General features: G+C 36.4%; 1 protein-coding gene across 2 annotated transcripts; it reads right to left on the bottom strand.

The window, feature by feature from the left end:
• Positions 1 to 1403: 1403 nt before the first annotated feature.
• On the bottom strand, positions 1404 to 3949 carry LOC136206757 (wall-associated receptor kinase-like 20). Of its 2 annotated transcripts, none has more exons than XM_065997914.1 (3): positions 3146 to 3949; positions 2722 to 2782; positions 1404 to 2551 (listed from the first exon to the last, which is right to left on the bottom strand). In XM_065997914.1, exons 1-3 carry the CDS (start codon positions 3932 to 3934, stop codon positions 1491 to 1493), a joined length of 1911 nt encoding a protein of 636 aa, XP_065853986.1. In that variant the 5' UTR covers positions 3935 to 3949; the 3' UTR covers positions 1404 to 1490. The 2 variants fall into 2 exon arrangements, with proteins under 2 accessions (XP_065853986.1, XP_065853987.1); XM_065997915.1 differs by having other exon boundaries at positions 1404 to 2545; positions 2722 to 2787; positions 3163 to 3949.
• Positions 3950 to 20449: the final 16500 nt, after the last annotated feature.

The raw sequence follows: 20449 nt of genomic DNA, 5'->3' as shown, positions 1-20449 counted from the left end.
AATTATAATGTATTATATAACAAATTAATTTTCTAATATATTAATTTATTGATAGATAGAAGAGTAAATTTATTTTATTATCTACTTTTAATTAAAACATACAGTAAATAATAATATAATTTTTTAGTAAAAAAAATTAATAATATAATTACATTACTAATTTTATTTCTATACTTGTATTAATATAATAATATATTTTTTTTGGTAGGAATTAATATAATAATATATAAAGCTTAATAAATGATATATAGGTAAATTAATTAATGATATAACAAGATAAACTTATCATTTTATATAAAATTTTATTCCTTAACAAAACTACTACTAAAAAATTGTCAAACTGTGATAGAATGCTGTGATAGAAATATTTAATATATTCACTATTATGAGGATTATTCACAAATTGATCTATTTATCTGTTTTGCAAAGGAACAATATGTGTGCTGTTAAACATGGCAGGCAGTATGGAACAAATACATGCGTGTCTAAGCGTTTTGGGAGCTAATTTGCATAGTATCAAAAAAAAAAAATTTAGATTACTAGAATAATACACAACTATAACCTAATTTTGTAATGGTATTATATTTGTATATTTTGAAGTTTAAATTATGTTAAATGCATTATTTAGTATAGAAAAACATAAATAGTATACTGCGATGAAATTTCGGCAGAATTTCAATTCATAACGAGATTTTCATCTAATTTAATTTGATAATTCTCACAAATAAATGTCGCTTTAGATGTAATAAAAATTCTGACATTTATTTTCGTCTTTGTATTCCGTCCTAATGTTGTGACATGAAAACGTCACTGAATAACGTAAGGATGCCCTGACGTTTATTTACGTCTCGATTTCCATTTCCACTTGACGGAATTTCATCACCCGTCAAAGTTACGAAAAATGTATGTGAAATCTGCTTTGACGGATATAACCACAGTTTTGTTCCATCTCAAATTCCGTCTTACGACATTTAATGACAAAATTAGGCAATTTTCAGACGAAAATTGCCGTCATAGTTCGACAATTTTCTAGTAGTGATAATTATGCTATTAAAACTCATCGATTTTAGTCTCAATGTTTGTTAAATGACACAATTAAAATGATAATGAAATTGAAATATATTACATCTAGATCTAGATATTTATATTAATTATATCATTTGACAAATGTTAGACTAAAATTGTGTTGTTTTCTATTAGCTCCTGTCCAAAAATATCAAGACTATTTTTCTCGCATACTTTTTTCCTGTTTTTATTCTTAAATTTTGTATTAACCTCTATAGTTAATGAACACTATATATCACATTAATCAACAAATTTCTGACGGAATATCAAAACTTTTCCTCAGAATTTCTGACGGAATATCATTAATGCACAAAAATATTTTACTGGACAATTAAAATTTTGCAATAGAACAAAAATACAAGCACACTATTGATAAAATTACAGAATTAGCCATTAAATTGCCCTGCTGCAACTGCAAGTAATGACTATGAAAGCCGAGCTTTAGCAAGATTAATAATATACTCAATCTCATCAGCAGCTTCTTTCATTGAAGGCCTGTTCTGTCTTTTCTCATCTAAACAAGCTACTGCTAAGGACCCTAATGTCTTTATACTTTCTAATTCTAACTTATTAGCTCCTTCTTTAATCAAAGGATCAACAACATCTAACAATCTTTTTTCATTCAAAACCCTTCTAACATAAACCACCAAGTTTACATCTTCATCTACTCTACTAAAATCTATCACTTTTTTCGACGTCAAAAGCTCTAACAATACTACTCCGAAGCTATAAACGTCGCTCTTATCCGTCAGTTGAAAATTGAGATAGTACTCCGGATCAAGATACCCCAATGTACCTTGAGCACATGTTGTAACATGACTTGTATCACTCACAGCTAATCTCGAAAGACCGAAATCAGACACTTTCGCGTTTAGCTCTTCGTCGAGTAATATGTTGCTTGATTTTATGTCTCGGTGATATATAGGCGGTGCTGCAGATGAGTGGAGATATGCAAGTCCGTCGGCTGTTTGGTGTGCAATGGTGAGGCGATGATGCAATGTTAACGGCGGTTTTTTGCTTGAACTTGTGTGGAGATGATCATAGAGTGTTCCGTTTGGAATGTACTCGTAAACTAAGAGAGGCTGCTCTAAATCGACACAGCAGCCGACAAGTTTTACTAGACTTCTGTGGTTTACTTGGCATAAAATTCGAACCTCGTTGAGAATTTGATCAGTTCCTTTAGTGTTTCCAGGTTTGGCTCGCTTAATCGCGGTAACAATTCCGTCACTAGTTGTGCCTTTGAATACTTCCCCAAATCCTCCTGAACCAAGAAGATTGTCTTTGCTGAAGTTGTTTGTTGCTCTTTTGATTTCTTCACCGGTGAACATTTTTCCCATTATTCCACTTGTGCTTATACTTAATATTCTTTCCCTTACCTTACTTAAGCTTAGTTGCCCCATTTCGCTTCGCTTCCGACTCTGTTTTTTGTAGACGAAAACCGTGATTGTTACTCCAATTAGTAATGCAGCAGCAGCAAGTACTGAACCTTATAGATCATTCATGGTTTAGGGGAAAAAAGAATGAATTAGTAGGTTTCTAAATGTAGTTTGATGGCATTACTGTGTCAAATACATAATCTGTGTAAGAATTACATTGAAAATTCATAAATTGATCATAATTTTTTCATTTGATGACAGAATTTTCAAAGATACGTACCACCAATGAGGGGAGTTTTTTTCTTCACTTGATGATGGCAATGCTTCCCTTTTTTACATTTCTCACCTGCAATCAATCACTTTGTAAGAGTACAGACTTTTTTCTAGGAACAAGTACACGCGCAAAGATCCGTCACAAATTCCGTCTGAACATCAAGTTTAAAATGAAATTACCAACTAAAATTATATGTTTAACTATTCTTTAAGCTAATCCATGAAATTTTGTTAAATTTGAATTTTAAGCTTCACATTTAGCATAAAGTACAATTTAGGAAGATATTTTCTAGATACCCTGTTTTAGGAAGAACTAACCACTGGATTCAGAGTTTAAACGGATTAATTAGCTTCCAAGAATAGTCTTAATTATCTCTAACACATATTTCATCAAACACCTTGTAATCGTAAAAATGAAAAGAGTTAAATACAACTGAATTCCACTTACCTGCTGCAAGACAAATTCCATTCATAGGATCCCACCTGAATCCAGGCCGGCAATAGCACCGTTTTTGTGCAACATTGACCCGATTTTGCAAGCACAAAGAGTTCGGCAAATCCTGACAATCCAATGGAGTTTTACACTGAGGTTCCTCCGGCAGCGCCCACTCCAATTCTATCCCAGATTCCAGCCACTTGCTCACCGGTAACTCCATATCCAGATTCACAAAACTCTGATAAGCAGAACACCGGTCTTTCCGAGCCCTAATTTTAAACTCCGTCGCGGATCCACCAGTCTTCAACCAACAACAAATCAATTGAGGCATTGATCCACAGGCAGCTTTCGCCATTCCATTTTCCCTGATAAAGTCATGACATCGACTAGTGGATGAACAATTGATTGACGCATATACCTCCAGAACTGACAAAGAGCAGTTCATGATCATCACAGTGTTGCTAGTAGTAATGTTGAAGGGAAGATTGGTGTCTAATAGAATTCCTCCGCTTGAAAAATCAGCTGAAATGCAAGTGTGTGCATTTGCGTAGCCTGGATTTTGGATAATTAGGCGTTGGGTTAATGGATTAATGGATGTGATTAGATAAGAGGATCCATTCAAGGCATTAAACCATAACTTTCCTGCTTTGCAGCTAACTTTGTATAATGGATGGCCGCAGCCTTCGCCGGTGCTAAGTGGATATGGCACCGGAGTCCGGCCACATTGAGGGCAATGCTGCCGCAAGGGTTGTGGATGGCTACTGCAGGATAGGATTGTGAACATTATAAGAATAATGGAATATAGAAACCCGTTCACCATCACATTTGTTAGCAAACTGAAGTTGTAGAGGAAGATAGTATATATAGGTGTAGTGTTTGCTTCCTTCTATTTGATGAGCTAAAATTTCTGCTGTGGAAAGAATATTCAAAATTATTAGCAGTTTATTGTAAACAGGGACACAACTACATGCTAATTACCCGAATAAATTGTCAAATTGGCCCTTGAGGTGCCATGAAGGGTCAATTTGGCCAATTTGGTTCGGCTGTTTGGCTGGATAATTTTGTCAATAATATATAACTATAAATAACTGTTTACGATGAGTTTTTCATGAAACGCTCTATAACGTTGCAGTTTCCAAAGAAAATATTAAACGTTGTGTTTATATAAACCTAACCAAACGCTATATTTCATGCGATTTGGAGTGAAATACTAAACGCATGTCCGAAAAGCTGAAACAAACACCCTCTTAGTCAAATGAGTATCAACTCGTTTTTTTTTCCCGAATGGAATGGAGAGCTATAAACCCAGAAAACAAAAAACTAGGACCGAATCATCCCTGGACGATCTGTCCCACAATAATAAAAAAACATCCTGGATGCCTGCAGGAGGCTCCTCACACATGCACTAGTTAGCCAAAGATAAACGTCTACGAAGTTAGCCATCCAATCTGCATCGCAATTACCTTCCCGATACACATGCACTAGTCGAATCTTCAAATCATTTGCACACAACCTTCGACACTCATTCACAAGCCAGTAACAACGATAACGGTTCTCAGTGCCTTCCTAAACTAACTGGACCACAACTCTAGAATCTAACTCAACCACCACCCGTCTATACCCTTTATCCCAAGCAACTTGAAGCTCGAAGTAGACGCCCCACAGCTCAGCAAGGACTGCGAACACGCCCCCAGATTCACTGCAAACCCCGTAACTCAATAGGCATGATCATCCCACGGCACTCCTCCAGCCGACGCCAATCTGGAATTCCCTTTGCTAGCACCGTCGTTGTTTAATTTAAACCATCCAACCTCCGGCGGTCGTCAGCGAATGAAAATCTCATACGGATCCCCAACCCTCATGCACTCTTCAAAGCAGAAAGCTTCCCTGAACCCAACTCAGTTTTTCAAGTTGGTATGAAAGTCAAATTAACCATGATTAAATCAGTTTTGAAAGTATAATATATTTTTTATACCTGAACTTTATCATGTTTACAATTTGATACTTGTAATTTATTTTTATACTTAAAAACTATTATATTCTATGTAGCCGTAAAACGCTTTGTCAGAAATAAATCTCGATATATTTTATTTATATATAGATCCAATTTTAGATAAGGATTAATTGAATTGAGAATTTCAATTTTATAAAAAAAGTTTTTTTTTTTTTTTTGCTAATGAATGAATTAGATTAAGTGATAAAAATGTGTGAAAAATAAATAGAAGCTAAAACCATACAAACAAATAAAATCTCTAAAAATCACGAACAATTAATTTTGATAGAAACTCCTCGAAACAGAGGTAAAAAACATCACTGAACTCCTCAAAATAGTATCACTGTATTGATATTCTGCATTAGCGTATAAAGTAATGTGATGACCGCATAACATTCTATCGTTGCGTAGAATATAATAGTTTTAAGTATAAAAATCGAATTTATGTATCAAAATGTAAAAATGATATAGGTTGGATATAAAAAATATATTATACTTTCCGGCTGATTTGATCATGAGTTAATTTGACCATTCATACCAATTTTAAAAATCGAGTTGTCAAAAATTGATTTGACCTAAATTGACCATTTATTCCTAATTAACCCTTTCGGGTTTTTTTAAGAGCAGCTCTAATGGTGTGCTGGAGGCAGTGCTCCCTATCAGCATATGTTAGAAGTGCGACCGCTTATACTCAAAATTGAAAGAGTTTGAAATGAAAGGTTAGGGATGACCATTATGTTGAAAAAGGTAGAGTTATGAAAGACTTTTCAATTACCACCCACAATTAACCGTACGAAAATACCTTCAGCAGTCACGTTCCTATTGTTTGCTAGCTCATCACAAATAACGTCGTTTGACAGAAATATCTATGTTTGCTAACGGATTGAAATACATGGTACAATTTTTAAATTTTTTAAACCACATGGGTTGCAATTAAAAACAGGTGTAACCACTATATAGGAAAAATAAAGCAACACAATTGAGAACAAAATAACTACTATATATGGAAAAAAAAATCGAATACTTACGTTCAGAAACATAAGAATTTTCTATAATTTTTACACCTTTGCGTTTTCCGATTTTAGTTGTTCATGCATCTTCTATTTCTATCAGATTTCTCCAATTTGAGATATCAAAGTTTGAATTTTCCAAAATAATTTATAAATGGAAACCGTTTCTAAATAGATTTGAATCTTTTAATGAAGCAAGAACAAAATTATAAGACTATAAAGTAAGAACAAAATTATAAAACTATATTATTTAAATTTAAAGGTTGATGAGGACTTTGGTTTTCGATGACCAATGAATATAATGGTGGAATACTATCTATCATGCTTTATATATATATTTATTTTGTGACTTTTGGATTTTCCCTGCTTTATGTTTTTTCATCTTTCTTGAATCTTAGGCACTGTTTGTTTGGGGGAAAATATTCTGCAGGAAAATATTTTTCCAATTTTCCAGTGTTTGTTTGAGCAGAAAAATAAGTCAAAGGAAAATAAGTGTCAAGTCAATGGAAAATGAATGAAGAAATAAGGGAAAATGTTTGACCCTTAAAAGGGTCAAACATTTTCCCCAAAATATACGCGTTTAGAGAAAAATGAGAAAAACGTTAAAAAAATGTAAAAATACAAAAATATGAAACACAAAAAAAAACATGAATAACATGAAAACGTTACAAAACACGAGAATATGGAAAAAAAAACCTGCAAAAAAACATGAAAAATTGAACATACGTGAAAAACACAAAAACGTAAAAAAAATAAACAATTGAAAAAGCACAAAACATGAAGAACGCAAAAAAATGAGAAAATACAAATTATAAAAAAACGTGAAAAATACAAAAAATACGAAAAACGCGAAAAATGCTAAAACACAAAAACGTGACAATAAGGGAAAAACAAGATAAACATGAAAAGACAAAAAATGCAAATAAAACACGAAAACGTGAAAAATACAAAAAACATGAAAAAACGTGAATAACACGAAAAAGTAACAAAGCGCGAAAAATAAAAAACGCGAAAAAAAATGTGAAGAAGGGAAAAACCGAAAAACGAAATGTGCAAACACGAAAAAATGAAGAAAGAATGAAAAAAAAACACAATAACGTTAATAACATGAGAAAACGTACAAAAAATGCCGAAAATGTGAAAAAACGTTTTTCGTGTTTTTAACATTAATTTTTTTTCACATTTCGTGTTTTTTCTTTTTTTTCCATATTTTTAATATTCTTTTTACTTTTCGTGATTTTCGCATTTTTTTTACTTTTAATCTAGAAACCAAGTCCAAGTGTCAGTACTCAGTCGCTTACCACAACCCAAGCAATTGGGTAGATGCAGTCATTAGGATCAATGGTCACAGCGGACAATAGTTGACCTCCATAAGTTCCTTTAAGGAAACACCCATCAATACATACTAGTGGTCTTTCAGATTTTTTGAACCTTTCCTTTAATGGATTCTAACACATATAAAATCCACTAACAACCCCCATACCTCTTCGAACCTGAACAGTTGATCCTGGATTAGTCTGTTCAATATCTCTTTGATAATCAAGAAGCTTCGAGTATTGTTCCTTCTCTTCACCTCGAATCCACTTCTTCACAAATTCCTTTACACGATAAGCAATTTGTCTAGTGATCGTGTATGTTGTATCTCTTTGAACAACAACAATAATTCCATTGAGTGACCAAACGATGTCATTTCTGAATTGGTCATAATATTTATTTGCCAACCATTCTGCGTTTGCAAACTTATTTTTGAACACTTTACTGCATGTGTGCTTCAAGTTTAATTCTCTAATTTGCACGTATGATCATTAGGATCTTTTCTATTCACCTTACAAGCATAGATTCTGAACTTGCATGGTTGTTCATTGATGTCATTGTGACAAGTGGGTATGCATCTTTCACTACCATTGGTTTTAAACAGAAGCTGAAATTTGTTTTTTATTGACCAATTCCTGATAGTAGCCTTGAATTCCTTAAAATTCCCAAACATCATACCCAATTCAAATGCTGGATCATAACAATCTCGTTGTATGTTGAACTCGCTGAACTTAGGTCTCTGTTCTTCATCTGAATCTGATCCAATGTGCAACTCATCAGATTGTGCATAATCTGTATTTCCATCAGAAACATGATAAACAATTATAGGCCTCTTCCCTTTACATTTATCTACTCTGTATGGTCTTCTAATTAATGTGGTTGTAATTCCCGCTCCATCTCTATCATTCTTCTTCCTTGCTATTTCTTGTACCACTTCATTGTAGTCGTCATCCCCGTATGGGATGTCATAGTCATCATCCACAAATTCATCATCATCTTCTTCGGCACCAAGACTAACACCTCCACCTTCATGTCTTCCTTCATTCCCCATTTCTGATGCGAACCAACGAGGAACAGTGCCTCGAAAACCCGACAACTAGATTTGATCCCTAGGAAAGCTAACGAATCAGGGTCGGACAGAAAAGAACACTTACAAAACTAAGTTGTAAAGACCCAATCCCAGTCTCCAACAATTAAGGATTTAATCCCGAACTGTTCAAAGCAGTGCCCCAAAGAATACAAGAGAAACCACTCACAAACTCTTAAGAGTAATATTTTTATTGAAATCAAACTTGTGTCTTACATATGAAAAAGCTCACCTTTAAATAGGTAAAGCAAATACAAACAATGACTTGAATTGCCCTTACATATCTTTGATAACAATAATAATACAAGGGCATTTAAGTACTTTATTTAGTCAAACCATTAAGACAAAGAAAATCAATATACATAATTTGACAATAATGTAAATGAGAAAACAAGACTCAATTCTCATGGAATTGATTAGGTTCACATTGTGTTGAAATTGTCGTTTTGACCATTGAAATAATTAAATCAATTCATATTGAATTGATTTTATTTTCCCAATAAATCCAAATGGTTAAAATTCATATGGTGATTTTTGACTCAATTTCACCGCTTGTTTTGTTTAGTCCATGTTCGGTTTCTTTGATGTGTCCGCTTTCCGAATAACCCGAGAGGTATGAAAAAGTTATAGCTTCTTGAATTCCATCTGTGTCAATTTGGTCCGACATATCTAACATTTGCACCACATATGTTTGGAGCTCCTCTTCAAACTGCTTAGCACGTGCCCGAGTAACAGGTCCATCTAGTAGACGTATTCGCTCCATATGGGAATCCGGATTTTCAACCCGGGTTATATCATTCCCTCCCTCCTCAGAAGGATTCGACCTCGAATCAGAATCTACATCATAAAAAGATAAATCAGTAACATTAAAAGTAGCTGATACATTATACTCACCAGGTAAATCAATTTTGTAAGTGTTGTCATTAACACGCTCCAAAACTCGAAAAGGACCATCGCCTCGGGGTTGAAGCTTATTTTTACGAAGTCCTGGAAATCTCTCTTTTCGAAAATGCACCCACACCAAATCACCAGATGCAAACACAACCCGTTTACGATGTTGGTTTACTTTAGAAGCAACCCGTCTATTTTTTTCTTCAATGTGCTTGCGAACCTTCTCATGAATGGATTGCACTAATTCTGCTTTCTTAACGCCATCTGTACTAGACCTGCGGGATAGTGCATCAGCCACCACATTTTCTTTACCTTGCTTGTATTGAATAGTATATGGAAAAGTCTCAATGAACTCCATCCACCGGGCATGTCGTCTATTCAACTTACCTTGTCCCTTGAGGTGTTTTAGGGATTCATGGTCAGAGTGAATAACAAACTCCTTAGGCCAAAGATAATGCTGCCATGTTTCCAATGCCCTCACTAGAGCGTATAACTCTTTGTCATAGGTAGGGTAATTAAGTGAAGCCCCACTCAACTTCTCACTGAAGAAGGCAATTGGTCGTTTATCCTGCATCAAAACAGCACCAATACCTATGCCAGAGGCATCACATTCAATCTCAAATGCTTTCTCAAAGTTAGGTAATGCAAGTACAAGAGCAGAACATAATTTATCCTTCAAGATATTAAAAGCATTCTCATGTTTTATTCCCCATGAAAATCCTACTGTCTTTTTAATCACCTCAGTGAGGGGAGCAGCTAAAGTCCCTCACAAATCGTCTGTAGAATGATGCTAAGCCATGGAAGCTTCGCACCTTAGACACACTACTAGGTGTAGGCCAATCGTGGATTGCCTTAACCTTTTCCTCATCTACTTTAATTCCTTTAGCAGACACAACATAACCAAGAAAAATAATTTGGTCTGTGCAAAAGGAACACTTAGACAAGTTAGCATATAATTGTTCTTTTCTAAGCACATCAAAGACACTCCTTAAGTGACCTAAATGCTCTTCTAAAGACCTACTATATACCAATATGTCATCAAAGTAGACCACCACAAACTTGCCTATAAATGCACGCAACACATGATTCATTAAGCGCATAAAAGTCGACAGTGCATTGGTCAGACCAAAAGGCATAACGAGCCATTCATACAATCCGTGTTTAGTTTTAAATGCGGTTTTCCATTCATCCCCTTCTTTCATCCTAATCTGATGGTATCCACTTTTCAAATCTATTTTACTAAACACAATATCTCCATGTAATTCATCCAACATATCATCTAACCTAGGAATAGGGTGACGATATTTTACCGTAATGTTGTTGACGGCTCGACAATCAACACACATTCTCCAACTTCCATCTTTTTTAGGAACAAGAAGCACATGTACGGCACATGGGCTCATCGACTCCCTCACATACCCTTTAGCAAGTAACTCCTCCACTTGTCGTTGTAACTCCTTCGTTTCCTCAGGATTACACCGATATGCTGGACGGTTAGGAATGACTGCCCCAGGTACTAGGTCGATCTGATGTTCGATGCCTCGAATAGGTGGTAATCCTTCAGGCAATTCCTCGGGCATGACATCTTGATATTCCTGTAAAAGAGAAATACAAGAACTAGGCAGGACATTATCAATTTGACTTACATATGCTTCTCTATAAACAAGTAATAAGACAGGTTTATTTACAGAAAGAGCATACTTAACCTCGCAGGACCTCGCAAAGAAATTAGCCTTACCCCGCCCCACAATGTTATTCTCTATTGACTCTCCTTTTGCATGTGGCCCCTCTCCTTTTGTAATTTCAGAATTACTTTTACCTCGGCTCTCTCGCTCTTTGGCCACATCATTATCAATTCTCTTTTTTTTTAATTTTGCTTTTCTCTCACCAAATCCTCATTTTCATCACTCTTCTCACCATGCTTTTCTCTCGACTCTCGGTTATCATCCAATGATACATGAGTTTTATTAGAAACATACCCACTATGATTTCTAAGCTTGATTTGGTCTTCATAGACCTCTGTAGGCGTTAAGGGAGCTAAAACAATTTTTTTACCAACATGTTCAAAACTGTAACGGTTCTTTCTCCCTAAATGCATAGCATCTCTATCAAACTGCCATAGTCTACCCAACAAAATATGACCAGCTTGCATGGGTACTACATCACACAGTATTTCATCCTTGTATTGCCCAATTTTGAGCGACACTAAGACCCGTCTATTTACTTTAATCTCCCCACAATCATTTAACCATTGCAATTTATAAGGGCGCGGGTGCTTTGTGACTGGTAACCCTAGCTTCTCTACTAAGGTGGTACTAGCTACATTAGCACAACTACCACTATCAATAATCACACTACATACCTTGCCTTGCACGAGACATCGAGTGTGGAAAATGTTTTCCCGTTGTATCTTGTCTTCGGCAATCTTCATTTGAGAATTCAATAGTCGGAGGACGACTAAGGACTCCCCTCGTTCGGCTCTAGTGAAGCCTTCTGCCTCCTTAGAGTCTTCGTCTTCGTCACAGTCACTTTCAGTGTCAGTGACTACTTCTCCGCCCCTCATGATCATGGCTCATCTATTTGTGCATTCGGATGCTATGTGACCGAATCCCTAACATTTGAAACACTGAAGTTTGCTTGGTCTCGGTTTCTCTTCTCCTTTTTGCTTACTTTTGTCAACCGAGTTTGACTTGTGTTTGGCATTGTCAAACTTTGAAGGAAATCTGCTTCCTTTCTCCTGGTTACCCCACCGGTTCTTCCAATTAGAGTTAGAAGATGATGAACCTCCTATGTAGGATTTGTCATACTTTCTCTCCTTGAGTTGTCGTTCTACTATCTTTGCTGCATGTACCATGTCTTCCATGTCTACACAGTGTTGCAACTCGATAATATTAGCTATGTCCCTATTAAGACCAGCTAAAAACCGAGACTTAGTAGCTCTTCGATCTTCAACGACATCGGCTCTCAACATTGCTATCTCCATCTCCTTGAAATATGCCTCTACACTCTTTGAACCTTGTTGAAGGACTTGCAATTTTCTATATAAACCTTCATAGTAGTCATTAGGGACAAACCGCTTTCTCATAACAGTTTTCATTTTATCCCACGTGTCAACTTGCGGCTCTCTACATCTGGTTCTCGTGGTGACAAGTTGATCCCACCAGACTAATGCATAATCCGTGAACTCAATTACTGATGCTCTCACCTTCTTCTCCTTTGAATAATTGTGACATTCGAATATGAGTTCAATCTTTTTCTCCCATTCTAGGTAAGCTTCAGGATCGCTTTTATCATTGAACGAGGGAATTATCAGTTTTACATTTCCAAGACCCCTGTCGTCTCTAGCATTATCATCCCGCTGTCTATTCCGTCTTTCTTCATTATCACGCCGGTTTTCTCCACCAACTCGATTTGCTTCTAGAGCAACTCGATGATTTTCCTCCATGATGTCCATACGTTCCATCAAGCGGTTTAACATTGTTAGCACTTGATCTCCAGCCATATTATTGTGCAAAAGAAATTCAAATAGATCAAATAAAAAAAAACTCACGATTCACTCGGTGTTTCGCTCAAGTTTTTTTTTTTTTTTGCTATTCTCTCTTATATGCTCACCACTCTGTGTCTTTTACCGCTCGATTTCTCTTATAGTATTTTTTAAAGAACTCAGTAGAACAAGTTCAGTTTTAAAAAACTCAACAATCAAAAACAAAAATTTAATTGTACAACCTAAGAAAAAAGACGTTAAACAATTGAACGAAACGCGGATAAACAATTCGATGACCAAAGTGTAATATTGACGATTTGAGAATTTTAATAGACAAGAAAAAGATAATAATAAATACAAAAAAAAATGAGACAAAACAAAGGTTTCTTTTTAAATTATATATATATATATATATATATATATATATATATATATATATATATTTTTAAATATGAACCTTCAATTCTTTTGTTTTCTTTTTTTCTCTTCTGGAGTCGCACTTTTTTTTCTGTTCTTTTTTTATTTTTTTTTCTTTTCTTTTTTTTCTTTTAATTAAAATCAGATAAAAGAAAATTTAATAATCTATATATAATATAAAACAGTAACGATGGAGATGAGGTGTCACTTCCTCCTTTTTTACTGATAAAAAATATAATATAAAATATAATATATTAACTTTAGTTATATTATTATATTTATTTATAAAAAGATTATTTTATCCGTACTGTATCTAAGAGTTCTACAGAATTTAAATTAATCTCTAAAATCTCTATAATTCTCTGCATATCCATATCTAAAAGTTCTACATAATTTAAATTAATCTCTAAAATCTCTCTAATTCTCTGCATATCTATATTATTATATAATATAAAACAGTAACGATGGAGCTGATGTGTCACTTCCTCCTTTTTTACTGATAAAAAATATTTTTTTTTTTTGGTAAGAAGGGAAGAAAAAAAACAAACAAACAAAAACCTAACCCGGGATCAGTCTAGGAAGACTGACCCCAATCCTATCCTCAAGAAGAGAAGGTAACAGAAAAGAAGGAGGAACGGAAAGGGTAGAAACACCTAACATCCCCCCATGCCCAGCAGCTGCCAAGCGATCCGCCACGCAGTTTTGCTCCCTATAAATATGGGAGAAGGTAAGAGAATCGAAGGCAGGACGAAGCCTCAAGATGGCTTTAATGAGATTCTGACTCTTAAGACAAACAGCATGTCTATCCGAAATCCTGTTGATAGCCTCCAAGTTGTCAGACTCCACCGAAAGTCTTTTAACACCCATGCGAATGGCGAGTTTAATGCCAGACAAGATCCCCCAGAGCTCTGCAGTAAAGGAGGAGCCCGTACCTAAGTTATGGGTAAACCCAGCCAGCCAGGCGCCACCAGCATCCCGAAGAACTCCACCAGCAGCAATTCTGCCATTACTAAGGCAGGAGCCATCCGTATTCAACTTGACAACCCCTTCCCTGGGCTTCCTCCAACCAACTAACTGGACCTCTTTAACCAGAGAGGGGTGAACCAGGAGCTCTCCTTCAAAACTATTTGTAATAACAGAGAGTTTTTTCGAGAAGTAAAACCGGAGGTCAGGAATAAAGACAGTCTTCTCAGCAAATAACTCTTCATTCCTCCATTTCCACATTTGGTGACAAATAATAGCGAAGAGAATAGCCCCGTGCTCCATACTGGCCAACAAATTCCCATTAACGCCTTCAGAGAACCAGTCAATATCAGAGAACCCCATAAAGGAAGGAAGGATGTGGTGAGGAAGGACCCCTTCCCAAACCTTTCTACTATTCGGGCAATCCCTCAAAGCATGGCACAAGGTTTCCACATGGCCGCTGCATCTGCTACAGGCACCAGATACAGCCAAGTGCCTTCTGTGTCTATCTGCATTCGTGAGGAGCCTGTCTTTGACTCCCAGCCATAGGAAACTCCTAATGCGGTAGGGGACTTTGAGGGCCCAAATGGACTTCCAAATTTCCAAAGGAGGATCAGCCCTATTAGGGGTAAAAGCTTCATAGGCCGATTTGCAAGAATAAGAACCATTATTAGTCAAGGCCCAGCAGTGTCTGTCCTTATCCTCCTCCTGATTACTAATCTTCACACCTCTAATATTAAGGAGGGTCTCTAGGCTAAGAAAGGAGTCGAACTTAGACCAGATCCAGTCTCCCTCCGAGTCCACCACATCAGCAATTCTCCAGGAGAGGAGATCATTCGGCGGAGGGGCGATGCACACCTCAATCAACGGTTTGTCACCAATCCAGGTGTCATACCAGAAACTAATGGATCTCCCATTACCCACCTCCAAGCCAATCCCTGTACAGAACTCAGCAAAAACAGCACTAAGCCCTTTCCAGAGGAAGGAACAGCTGACAACCCTCTCCTTCGGGCCACCAAAGATTCTATCTTTCCTATACTTGCCGCACAGAAGACGAACCCAAAGGGAGGAGGAGGATTGCCACAATCTCCAAAGAAGCTTCATTAACAGGACTTTATTATTGTCCTTAGCTTGCCTTATACCAAGACCCCCCCTGCTCTTAGGCTGGCAGGCTTCCTTCCAAGGGACCAGGTGAATCTTCCTCCCATCCCCAGACTCTCCCCACAGAAAACGCCGATTAATTTTATCAAGGTCGTTGAGGACCGGCTCAGGGAGCTTACAGGCTTGCATGATGTGATTTGGAGCAGCGCAGTTGATAGACTGGATTAAAGTAAGGCGACCTGCAAGGGAAAGAGAATTAGCTTTCCAGCTAGCACACAAACCGTTAGATTTGTCCAAAATGTCTTTAAAAGAGGCTTTGGACACCCTGTCACTATGAAGAGGGACCCCAAGATATTTCCCAAACGATTGAGTCAGGGGAATGCCAGACATCTCACTCAGTCTTCTACACAAGCTATTATCCATATTCTTGGAACAAAGCATACGGGATTTATGGATGTTAATCTTCTGGCCAGAAGCCTCACAAAAGCAGTCGAGGATATCCATCACAGCCTTAATTTGTTCCTCATTACCCTCCACAAAAAGCATGACATCATCAGCAAAGAGTAAATGGGTAACAGGGGGGCAATGTCTGTTGATGGAAACAGGGTGGAGAGTCCCTTTGCTCACCGCCTCTTGGATCAGGTGAGACAATCTTTCCATGGCAATAACAAAAAGGAAGGGGCTCATAGGATCCCCTTGACGAATACCCCTGGATGGAGAGAACTCATCCGACATATCCCCATTGATCATAACCTGGAAAACAGGAGAGGAGATACACTTTCCAATCAAATTCCTCCAGTTCTCCGGGATACCAGCTTTGGCTAAACTATCCAGAAGAAAGCTCCAGTTCAACCTATCATAGGCTTTCTCCAGATCCAGCTTGAGAGCCACGATCCCTTTCTTGCCTTTCTTAATCTTCATAGAATGGACAACCTCCTGGGAAATAACAACGTTATCCATTAATTGTCTTCCAGGAACAAAGCTCCCTTGATTTTGGCTGATAATATCCGGAAGGATCTTCCGGATTCTATTAGCCACAATCTTAGTAATAGCTTTATACAAGACATTACAAAGACTGATGGGTCTCATCTGAAGAAAGGAAGAAGGCTTGGCAACCTTAGGAATCAAGACAAGGAGGGTTTTATTAACCAAACTGATATCGTTCGAACCACCAAAGACACCTAACACAAAGCTGTATATACCCTCTTTAACAGTGTCCCAGTGTTTATGATAGAAACTAGCGGGGATACCATCAATACCAGGAGCCTTAGTGGAACCGATGCTGGAGAAGGCCAGATCAATCTCTTTAAGCTCAATGGGATGGAAAGCATTATTAATAGCATCCTCCCCCAAACGAGGAAAGGAAATGCCAGAGTGGGCACTCTCTAGGTCCACAGCTTCCTCTCTGAACAGGTCCTTGTAGAAATCAAGGGCAAGGCGCCGAATGTCCTCCTCCTCAAAAATCCACTCACCACTGGCGTCTTTAATAGCCTCGATCCTATTTCGCTGTCTCCTAATGATCGTTGAGAGGTGGAAAAACCTGGTATTCCGGTCCCCATCTTGAATCCAAGCCTTCCTAGATTTCTGGAACCACAGAAGCTCTTCCTGTCTAAGCACAGCTTCCAACTCGTTCTGAAGAGCTCTTAGGTGACCATTCAGGCTATGATCAAAACGAACCTCCAAGCAACGCTGAACACCTTCCATTCTCCTCAAGAGTTTGTTCTTCCTCCTGATAATATGACCAAAAGTATTTTGATTCCAAACAGCCACATTCCTCCTGAATTCCTCAGTAGCGAGGAGAACATCAGAGTGGGGATGCCAATTGCTTTTAACGAAATCCTTAAACTCGGGGTGAGACTCCCAAGCCACCAGATACCTAAAAGGTCTATTACCTTTCAGCCGATTTCCTTTGACCAAATTAATGAGGATAGGGCAATGGTCTGAGTGACGGAAAGGGAGATTAAGTACCTTGACCTCAGAAAACCTATAAATCGCTGCAACATTAGCGTACACCTTATCCAACCTAACAAACACACTATTCCTTTTCCAGGTAAATTTGTGGCCAGCAGCACCCAGGTCCGAAAGCCCGCACATATCCATACTTTGCTTATGATTAAGACACCGGTTCACATAATGATTACCCCCTCCTCTCTGATCACTCAAGAGGGCAATGTCATTAAAATCCCCGGCAACCAACCACGCCTCCACCATGTTAGAGCTAAAAGAATGAAGGATCTCCCACAGCCTTCTTCGGTTAGTCGAAACAGGATCAGCATAGACGAAGGTAATAAAGAAGGGTTTATTACCCGGGTAACACACCTTACTATGGATGAATTGACTGTCCATAGTAACAATATCAATATTGACTTGACCTGGCTTCCAAAAGAGCCAAATCCCCCCTGCCCGGCCAGTAGCCTCCGACCTGACGCAATTCCAATTCTTAAACTTTCTAACCACCTCATCTGCTTTGGCTCCACTAACCTTGGTCTCAAGAAGGACAAAGCAGGAAGGGTTAAACTGTTTAATGAGATCATTGACATGAATGCGGGTAGCCTTGCTCGCCGCACCTCTAACATTCCAAACAAAGAAGTCCATCAGAGGGGGAGACTACTGATAAAAAATATAATATAAAATATAATATATTAACTTTAGTTATATTATTATATTTATTTATAAAAATATTATTTTATCCGTACTATATCTATATCTAAGAGTTCTATAGAATTTAAATTAATCCCTAAAATCTCTCTAATTCTCTGCATATCTATATATAATATAAAACAGTAACGATGAAGCTGAGGTGTCACTTCCTCCTTTTTTACTGATAAAAAATATAATATAATATATAACATATTAACTTTAGTTATATTGTTATATTTATTTATAAAAAGATTATTTTATCCGTACTATATCTAAGAGTCCTACAGAATTTAAATTAATCCCTAAAATCTCTCTAATTCTCTGCATATCTATATCTAAAAGTTCTACATAATTTAAATTAATCTCTAAAATCTCTCTAATTCTTTGCATATCTATATATAAAAAAATATATAATATAAAATATTAACGATGGAGCTAAGGTGTCACTTCATTATTTTTTACTGATAAAAAATATAATATAATATATAATATATTAATTTTAATTATATTATTATATTTATCTATAAAAAGATTATTTAAATTAAATGTAAAAATAAAATAATAATATTTAATTTATATAACACCTTTATATCATTAATTGTAATTATTAAATTATATTTTTTGTTAATATTTATATATTAAGATGAATCCGTGCATCGCACGGGTCAAAAACTAGTATTGGACAACTTTGACTCTAAAAGAAAAAGATAATAGTCACGTGAATGTTCAGTGGATACTTTTTTTTAACACAGAACTCAAGGAAATATTAATCAAGGTATTTAGGGATAATATTAAGCTAATGATTCAAAATTCTAAAATAAACAGAAATCCTAATTTCCGAAATTTGATAAGAAAAAAAATAACAAAAACAAAATAATATATTTTTTAAAAAAAAAATTTGCGCACAATGCGCTTACAATTAAAGAAGAAAGAAAAATTCCCACCCCACCCGGATGTGGTTCGAACCCATGACCTCCCTAGTCATAGGTAAACTCTCAACCACTAGGCTAAGAGTTTCACCACAAAAACAAAATAATATTACGAATAGTTAAAACCTGTAAAGTTAGAGCTCGGCTCTGATACCAAACTGATGCGAACCAACGAGGAACAGTGCCTCGAAAACCCGACAACTAGATTTGATCCCTAGGAAAGCTAACGAATCAGGGTCGGACAGAAAAGAACCCTTACAAAACTAAGTTGTAAAGACCCAATCCCAGTCTTCAACAATTAAGGATTTAATCCCGAACTGTTCAAAGTAGTGCCCCAAAGAACACAAGAGAAATCACTCACAAACTCTTAAGAGTAATATTTTTATTGAAATCAAACTTGTGTCTTACATATGAAAAAGCTCACATTTAAATAGGTAAATCAAATATAAATAATGACTTGAATTGCCCTTACATATCTTTGATAACAATAATAATACAAGGGCATTTAAGTACTTTATTTAGTCAAACCATTAAGACAAAGAAAATCAATACACATAATCTGACAATAATGCAAATGAGAAAATAAGACTCAATTCTCATGGAATTGATTAGGTTCACATTGTGTTGAAATTGTCATTTTGACCATTGAAATAATTAAATCAACTCATATTGAATTGATTTTATTTTCCCAATAAATCCAAATGATTAAAATTCATATGGTGATTTTTGACTCAATTTCACCGCTTGTTTTGTTTAGTCCATGTTCGGTTTCTTTGATGTGTCCGCTTTCTGAGTAACCCGAGAGGTATGAAAAAGTTATAGCTTCTTGAATTCCATCTGTGTCAATTTGGTCCGACATATCTAACATTTGCACCACATATGTTTGGAGCTCCTCTTCAAATTGCTTAGCACGTGCCCGAGTAACAGGTCCATCTGGTAGACGTATTCGCTCCATATGAGAATCTGGATTTTCAACCCGGGTTATATCTGTTGAAACACCTTTCCACATGATTTTGATTTGACAAAATTATTTAAGTATATGTTTAAATATATTCTAAACACACTAAGTTTAAATGCTTTGACTTATTACACTAATGTATTTGTTCAATGTTAAGTTACTTGTTTATAAGACACAAATATTAAAAGGCTAAAGGCCCAAAAGAAAGTCAAAAGCCCAAGTCAAACAGATCAAGACCACTCGGCCCATTTGAATAAAACGCTGTCGTTGTGGGCAAAACGCAGCTCAGCATGAAGAAGGATCTGGAAGACTTTCTTCATCTACTTCGGAATGAAGCTGCTGAGTTGGACGACAAAGAGTACAAGACAGCAGCTGAGCAGGAACAACTTCAAGACAAAGTATTTCTACTTTGGGTAAAGTTCAGAAGACACAGAAAGGTGTCTGGAAGACTTTGCTATAAACGGCGAAACATTCTGCCTGTTTGACTAAAAGCTGCTCAGCACTGACCAAAG

Source organism: Euphorbia lathyris, chromosome 9 (genome assembly GCF_963576675.1).
Source record: "Euphorbia lathyris chromosome 9, ddEupLath1.1, whole genome shotgun sequence".
Taxonomy (NCBI): Eukaryota; Viridiplantae; Streptophyta; class Magnoliopsida; order Malpighiales; family Euphorbiaceae; genus Euphorbia; species Euphorbia lathyris.
The sequence above is the reverse complement of the archived record's forward strand: the minus strand, read 5'-3'. Positions and strand labels throughout refer to the sequence as shown.

Coding starts and splice junctions, on each gene's coding strand:
- LOC136206757 (XM_065997914.1), bottom strand. CDS start 3,934: ATGTTCACAATCCTATCCTGCAGTAGCCATCCACAACCCTTGCGGCAG. Junction 2,783..3,145: donor CAGGTAAGTGGAATTCAGTT/GTATTTAACTCT, acceptor ATTGCAGGTGAG/AAATGTAAAAAAGGGAAGCA. Junction 2,552..2,721: donor AAAAACTCCCCTCATTGGTG/GTACGTATCTTT, acceptor ATGATCTATAAG/GTTCAGTACTTGCTGCTGCT.